The sequence below is a fragment of the Sander vitreus genome, chromosome 15 (assembly GCF_031162955.1).
Source record: "Sander vitreus isolate 19-12246 chromosome 15, sanVit1, whole genome shotgun sequence".
Lineage (NCBI taxonomy): Eukaryota > Metazoa > Chordata > Actinopteri > Perciformes > Percidae > Sander > Sander vitreus.
Genome location: NC_135869.1, coordinates 26,419,228 through 26,426,815, shown reverse-complemented (window position 1 = coordinate 26,426,815; position 7,588 = coordinate 26,419,228). Strand labels below are relative to the sequence as shown.

Sequence of the window (7,588 nt, the reverse complement as noted above, 5' to 3'; positions counted from 1 at the left end):
CACATTACCGGCATTTCAGCGCTACTGCAGGTCGTGTTTTTTAGTCGGTGGTAAATCCACAGTGAAGGGTATTTATCTTTTTTTATTTATACAAGTTGTTTACAGAATGCCTGGATATTCCGACAGAGACCGCGGCAGAGACAGAGATAGAGACAGAGGGTAAGTTTCTATGTTTTAGGCGAGTTTGTGTGATTCGTGGAAATGGCCGACAGCCTTGAACTGATTAACAGTTGACTAAATTGTGATAAATTCTAGGAATGTGGGATAGGAAATCGTCATTATTTACGTATTTTTAACCGAGAACTCAACGATACCAATTTAAAAAGCAGGCAGTAGGCTGGCTTTATTTATCTACACTAGGCCCGGTAGGAACGGGGCCCGTTGTCATAGTACAAGGCCTAGTTTGGCCTCGTGTCCCCGCCGGCACAGCGGCTTTTCGTTCGCTTCAGGCTAACGTTAGCTTGACGTTAGCATCGGCCTTTCAGATCAAACGCGGTTTGCGCTGCGCTTGCCGCTTGGGTTCAGCGCGCTGCCGCTTCGTCGAATAGCGGCGCAAGCCATTGGAAACAATAGGGTTCAAGCGCAGCGGGACTGTTGCTGCCGTTAGTCTGAAAGGCCGTTGGTCTGAAAGGCCCTTCACTCGACGCTACATTTCAACGCCGCAAGCAACTCTTATTAGCAATACTGCTAATAAGCGAATGTAACGTAGCTATACTTGTACTAACAATCACAATACTTTTAGTTCACAATGGTCGCTCGCTAACATGTACCGTTTTTGCTACAGCTGGCTAGTCGGCTTTTCGCCATGTGGCAGCATGAATGCGGATACAAAATGTCGGCTGTTTTTTCCATTGTTCCTCTGCTGGTTGGAAAGTATATGGCAGCTGTATTTCACAGAATGACGCAGTTGCGATTGGGTTTCTGTTCGTTTTAAGTCGCTATCGTCACCATCGTTAATTACTTGACTGTCCCAGCCACACTTATTAAATCGCGACTGAACGTAACTGTTGATGTTGCAGATATGGCGGCGGTCCTCCTCGCTTTGGTGGCAACCGTGGTGGTGGCGGCGGAGGTGGAGGAGGAAAGTTCGGCAATCCAGGTGAGAGGCTGCGGAAGAAACAGTGGAACCTGGATGAGCTCCCAAAGTTTGAGAAAAACTTCTACCAAGAGCATCCCGATGTTACCCGGAGGTCTCCGGTATGTAACGATAGTCAGCATGGTCTTTGAAATGTTATGTAACGCTGCTACACGTGCTCCTTTCTGCACGTGTTGCAGTTATGCAATCGGTTATGACTAATGAACTTGTTTCATTCTTATCTTGCAGCAAGAAGTTGAAATGTACAGAAGAACTAAAACAATTACAGTTAAAGGGAGAAGCTGTCCAAATCCTATTGCCAAGTTCCATGAGGCCAGCTTCCCATGTACGTGTTTGTTTATTTTTTTTATATATATAAAATAATTAATGTATCACACACGGAGTTTGGTACATCTCAATTAATTGTGGTCCTCTTTTCTGCAGCTTATGTGATGGATGTGATTAACAAACAGAACTGGACTGAACCAACACCCATCCAGGCTCAAGGCTGGCCTCTGGCTCTCAGTGGCCAGGATATGGTCGGCATTGCACAGACTGGCTCTGGCAAGACGCTTTCCGTAAGTTGAATGTTCTCTCGCCAACATCAGTTATGACGTTGAACTATTACAGAGTTACTCTTGTCTACCTCATGGAAATGACTGTTGCATGTTTTCTCTGCAGTATTTGTTGCCTGCAATTGTGCACATCAACCACCAGCCTTTCCTGGAGCGTGGAGATGGTCCTATAGTAAGTAGTCACATCAGTTTACATGTATCTTGAACTTATCTTTAATACACTGATGGTAAATTAAAACAAACTTTTTTTTAATCAGAAGTGAGTGAGCATATGATCTGCAGTGAGTGGTGTGATGTTTAAATGTGGCCAGAAAATTGTTTTTTCACGACATGTTTGTTGTTCTAACTCTGAATGATGTGACAAGCCGTACTTTCCCTCTTGACAGTGCTTGGTGCTAGCCCCGACCCGTGAACTGGCGCAGCAGGTGCAACAGGTGGCTGCAGAGTATGGCCGAGCATCTCGCCTGAAGACCACCTGTATATACGGAGGAGCACCCAAGGGACCCCAGATCCGTGACCTGGAAAGAGGTATTATAGCCTTTTTCTCATTGTTTAAACAGTCATATTGTACATATTTGTTCTTTGAATTTATTTCCTTTAAGTTTCTGTATGCACCATCCACCAAGGCAAACATGTTACTTACTTTGCAATACAACCTTTTCATACGAACCCTCAGTTGTTGGAGTCTTTAGTTCTCACAATGACCAATAATTTAATTCCATTAAAGGTGTCGAGATCTGCATCGCCACTCCAGGAAGACTCATTGACTTCCTTGAGGCTGGAAAGACAAACCTCCGTCGGTGCACTTATCTTGTCCTGGATGAGGCTGACAGAATGTTGGACATGGGTTTTGAGCCACAGATCCGAAAAATTGTTGACCAAATCAGGGTATGTTTTTGATTGGATGGCTATAAATGCATACGGAAGTTGACCGCCTCATTACTTGTGTATTACCTTAAGGGAATGTGTTGCTAACTGTTCCTGTTTTTGCAGCCTGACCGTCAGACTCTGATGTGGAGTGCCACTTGGCCCAAAGAGGTTCGCCAGCTGGCTGAGGACTTCCTGAAGGAGTACGTCCAGATCAATATTGGGGCCCTCCAGCTCAGTGCCAACCACAACATCCTGCAAATCGTGGATGTCTGCAACGATGCAGAGAAGGAGAACAAGTGAGTAATGTGCCATGGCAGAATCGCCAAGAGTTGTTGAAGCCAATGTTCATAACTGTTTTGGGCAACGTAATAAATTCGTTACAGAATTCACAATTTTAGTGACCACTTTTTTTCTCTCTTTAAGACTTATCCGTCTGCTTGAAGAAATCATGAGTGAGAAGGAGAATAAGACCATCATCTTTGTAGAGACAAAGAGGCGCTGTGATGATCTCACCAGGAGGATGAGAAGGGATGGGTAAGTGTTGAAATGAATTTACAGTTTGGCTGCTGTACTGACCTTACTGTTCTCAAATACTTGAATACTTGTCTGAATGTTCACACATTAACATTTAAAACCTTCAATCCTGTTAGGTGGCCAGGTATGGGAATCCATGGAGATAAAAGCCAGCAGGAAAGAGACTGGGTTCTCAATGGTAAGCTTACATCACCAGCAAGTCACTAGTTAATCATTATAAAACTTTCAGGAAATGTTTAATCATGTCTTTATCTTTTCAGAGTTCAAATATGGAAAGGCTCCAATTCTCATTGCAACCGATGTTGCTTCCAGAGGTCTAGGTCAGTATCTCCCCCCTGAACTGTATTGTACTCTTTATGTATTTCAAAAAGAAAGTATTTGCTTTCTTTAACTTTTCTGCTTCTTTCTGAGTTTCTCCCCTGACCTGAAGGAGCAGTCTATGTGGCAGGGCCTTGGCATGACAAGCCCAGGTCTCCAGAGGGGGAAGGAGGATTCTTGGAGGTGTCCTGACTGGCGAGGCACGGGTCTCCCAGTCGTGCAGATATACAGAGGTGACCAGGCCCAACCAAGTGCAGCATAGTGCGCTGGCCTGCCTAAAAATGGGGGGGCGAGTTGAGGGCTGGCCACAGTTCCTCCCCCATATGCTCGTCTGTTTTCTGGCAATGGTTTGGACTGCTTCACACACCCAGGCTCTGTAACTGTCCCAGCTCAAAGCCCAGCTACACTGTCTCCTATTGTCTTGCGTGTATGTTTGGGCACTGCATTGCAAGCTATTTGAGTCATTTGGAAGGTGCTTTCTGTTGCGTAGACTCGTTGTAAAGCATGGGTGGCGTTAACGTTAACATTGCAGTTCCTAAACTTCTGTCGGAAGAGCAGTCTGTCTGATCGGTCATACCTTCACCTCTGTAATGACATGGCTACTGGCGCTTTTGGTGACAGTGGGACATGCTAGCTGGACACACTTGGACAAAATCCAAGCCCACACTCCTCCCTCGCCTGCGTTTCAAAGTCATGTCGAGACCTGCCAACGAGAGACATTATGATCAAGTGAACACTGGGTCTGGAAAAATCTTGCCATGTCGAGAGTGGGGATGCACTGTTGTAGGCATCCTGCAAATTGGTTCAGATCTACAGTTTTGGCAAGAGACACTGCAGTGTGAGCTTTATAGCAAGCATCTCGTGAGGGCGTGACAAAGGGACCTTGGTTAAGTGCTAGTTCAAGCACACTAGGAGGCAGTAGTGTGCATAGCAGCCCTACTGTATAGCGACACCTGTGGGTCACTTGACAATATGTGGGGCGTGTGCTGCAATGGGAATGGACTAGTGAATGCATACTCCAAAAGATGGTAAGACTTCTGATCCATTCTTTCTGAGGGTGGTTTAAGGGAGGGGGTGGAGGTATTTGAGCCCACTGGGATTGGAATCCAATGGAGTGTGCATCGTTTCTCTTTTCCCACCGTAGTCTCCCCAAGGAGTAAATACTTATCTTTAGTCAAGTCTTTTGCAGCTTTGTGGATTTTCCAGCCATTCCTACCTCATGACCGCACTAACTTTTTGTTTTTGATCTGGTTGTTGTGGTGGCGCTGGTGCACATCTTTGTGTGCTGCCTTCCTTTTCCTTTATGCCACACTGCAACACAATCTTACAGATGTGGAAGATGTGAAATTTGTCATCAACTTTGACTACCCCAACAACTCTGAGGACTATATCCACCGCATTGGCAGAACAGCTCGTAGCCAAAAGACTGGCACAGCTTACACCTTCTTCACTCCCAACAACATGAGGCAGGCCAGTGACCTCATTGCTGTGCTCCGCGAGGCCAACCAGGCTATCAACCCCAAGCTCCTCCAAATGGCGGAAGACAGAGGAGGTAAATCCAATTGGTGAGATACAGAAACTGCGCAGTGAACTGCAGCCACTCTTTTTCTGCTCCTCCTTTTTTTTGTTTGTTCTGAGAATGGGATGGGTTTATCATTGACTTCTGTATCTCAGACAATTTACAGTTAAACTTTCTGTCAATACAATTTTTGCTTAAAGTAAAAAAAAAAACAAAGTACCAGTGTCTTTGTCATTAAGTGTGTTTTCCTTTCCAGGGCGTTCAAGGGGAGGCAGAGGTGGTGACTACAGAGATGACCGTCGGGATAGGTATTCTGGAAGGCGTGATTTTGGCAGTTTTAGGGACCGGGATAATGGTAGAGGGTTTGACAACGGACCAAGTAAAACTTATGGCACAAATTCACAGAATGGAGGCTATGGGGGCAATAACAGCAGTGGCAATGGCTTGAGCGGAGCCAGCTACAATGGTAATGGACAGTCCAACTTTAACAGCCAACCTGGAGCCTTCGGAGGCCAGAACTTCCAGGCCCAACAGTTTGCTCTCGCTAAGGGTGGCGCGCCGAGTGGTGCTGGTCACCCCCCATTCCCCTTCCCCCAGGCACAGGCTCCGCAGCACCATCCTCCACCGCTGGTGCCATACCCCATGCCTCCTCAGTTCTCTCAGTAAACACACCGTACACTTGAAAAAGTAAATTATTGCTTTTGTCTCGTTTTAAGTTGTACACTTGATCAGATATATTTTTTTTTTTGTATTTACACAACAGGGTTACAAAAACAACTTTAACCTCTATCAAGCCTTTTAAGATCTGCAGTGCAGCAGTAGTTGTGTTGCACACTTGTTTTCCTATTATACTATTTAATTTGTTACATTCCTCAGTAATGTTTAGTTATGTTTTGTACTAGGTAATTACAAATGTACTGGTTTTTCATGTGTATCATTGAAAGTGATGTTAAGCTCCTAACTTGGAAGTGCACTGCATGATCTTTCAAAATAAAACATAAAAATAAACGTGCTGTTTGTTTTTATCAGTAACTTTAAATCACTAGGCTGCTGTTTCATTACCTGAGGAAAATGAAATGCTGGTACTACTTTTTCTGTCCAGCAGGTGTCATGTTTCACCAACTTAGGAATCCTGCTCAGTCTTTAGTAACCTTGTACCAGCAGGCACTTGAGATGTACAGTATATCATATGTACTATATTGAAATTTACAGTAACCAACTGCAGGGTTTAGTGCATAGACTGTATAAGGTTTAGTGTTAACATGCAGCAAGAATGTTACATTACGTCTTCCTACACTGTGTACCAACAGCAGAGAGGGATTGGTAACTAGTTTTCCCTGTCAGTCTTGTGCCTACCACATGATGGCAAAGATGACTTGAAGGTTGGCATCTTGGTGAAACTAATGATCCTTTGATGTCGGTCCCTTTGGCTTAAACTAAAATCATTCCTGTAACGCCGTTTAGGGTCGTTTTTAAAGCCTAGAGCTCAATGTTCTCAATCTGTTTTCAGCCAAGGACTCCTTACAAGATAAATAATATACCTGGGAACATCAAGTATGTCCCTTGGAGTAACTTGTATATAGACTTTTTTTTTTTTTTTACCCCTACATTGTTTTATCTGAAAGAATACAAAAGAAATATATTAAAGATTAGATGTATTAAGCAGATTTAAGATATATTAGAAGAAATCTGAACTATTTATACATTTAAATTGTTTAACTATGAAGCCATTTGTGTATGTGTGTGTATATATATATATATATATATATATATAGATTTAATCTAAAAATGTCACAGACCCCCTCGAGTCTCATGAAATTACATTTTTAGATCTAAAGTGTTTCAAGGAGTCACTCTGATATGAGCAAACTATATTACATGTAGTACATGTTTTATATATTATATATAAAAGCTTCTTACGGCTCTGGGGGAAACCAGTGATACAGGTTATATTTTTAAAGCTGTGGAACATTTAAATAGTTTTACTGACACCTCTGGGCTAATGATCGTCGTGTGTTTGATACAAAGTGTGTTTGTTCATTTCAATCAATTTGGGTATTAGGTTGAGGAGCTTGGGATGATCTGTGCTCATGTTTCACACAAGAACTGCTGCTCCACCTGAACGTGTATATAGACTGAAACCTGGTCACAGGTCAGCACCTTGTCATTACACTGATTAGATCTCTCGGTGAACAGTACCTGTTGCTCAGGAGTGCTGAGGGTGTGGTGATTTAAATAGCTTTTTCTACACCGTGGACGTGTGAAACGTTTCCTGTGTAAATACTATTCAGCGTCTTGTTTTATGAGTCAATTCTTTTTTTTCTTTCATCCAGGTATGTGGCAGCCATCCACACCCTGCTGTTGACAGCACCATTTACATACCATACAAAACTTGTTAAACCTGTATAAGAAGCCGCCTAGGCCAAAATTGATGACTTGCACAGTTTATATACTGTTACAAAAGCACTTGCATTTACATGCATACTCATGCAGTTATACAGACATACATCCAAAATGTGAGAATGACTATAAGGGTATATAAATGGGAGTATGTATGTACTGTATGTGCAAGTGCTTAGTACCGGTATATACAGTATGTACTAGGGCTGTCCTAAAGATATTCTTAGTCTACTCTTGACTAACACATATGATTTAATCCTCTAATCTATTAGTTGTTTTAATCGACAGGATCTCTAA

At 43.2% G+C, this 7,588-nt stretch overlaps 1 protein-coding gene across 2 annotated transcripts; it reads left to right on the top strand.

Annotated features, from left to right (window-relative positions):
- On the top strand, positions 1-5,899 carry ddx5 (DEAD (Asp-Glu-Ala-Asp) box helicase 5). 2 transcript variants are annotated; one of them, XM_078268903.1, is made up of 13 exons: positions 1-159; positions 1,020-1,197; positions 1,325-1,421; positions 1,520-1,653; positions 1,757-1,822; positions 2,037-2,178; positions 2,378-2,538; positions 2,644-2,816; positions 2,944-3,054; positions 3,171-3,232; positions 3,315-3,374; positions 4,703-4,924; positions 5,148-5,899. In XM_078268903.1, exons 1-13 carry the CDS (start codon positions 107-109, stop codon positions 5,555-5,557), a joined length of 1,869 nt encoding a protein of 622 aa, XP_078125029.1. In that variant the 5' UTR covers positions 1-106; the 3' UTR covers positions 5,558-5,899. The 2 variants fall into 2 exon arrangements, with proteins under 2 accessions (XP_078125029.1, XP_078125030.1); XM_078268904.1 differs by having other exon boundaries at positions 4,703-4,937; positions 5,148-5,277.
- The last annotated feature ends 1,689 nt before the right edge of the window (positions 5,900-7,588 follow it).

What these genes read in the sequence shown, in the direction of transcription:
- ddx5 (XM_078268903.1), top strand. Translation starts at nt 107, where the DNA reads ATGCCTGGATATTCCGACAGAGACCGCGGCAGAGACAGAGATAGAGAC. An exon ending in CCATGAGGCCAGCTTCCCAT is followed by an intron (nt 1,422 to 1,519) that starts GTACGTGTTTGT and finishes TCTTTTCTGCAG; the next exon opens with CTTATGTGATGGATGTGATT. An exon ending in GCTCTGGCAAGACGCTTTCC is followed by an intron (nt 1,654 to 1,756) that starts GTAAGTTGAATG and finishes TTTTCTCTGCAG; the next exon opens with TATTTGTTGCCTGCAATTGT.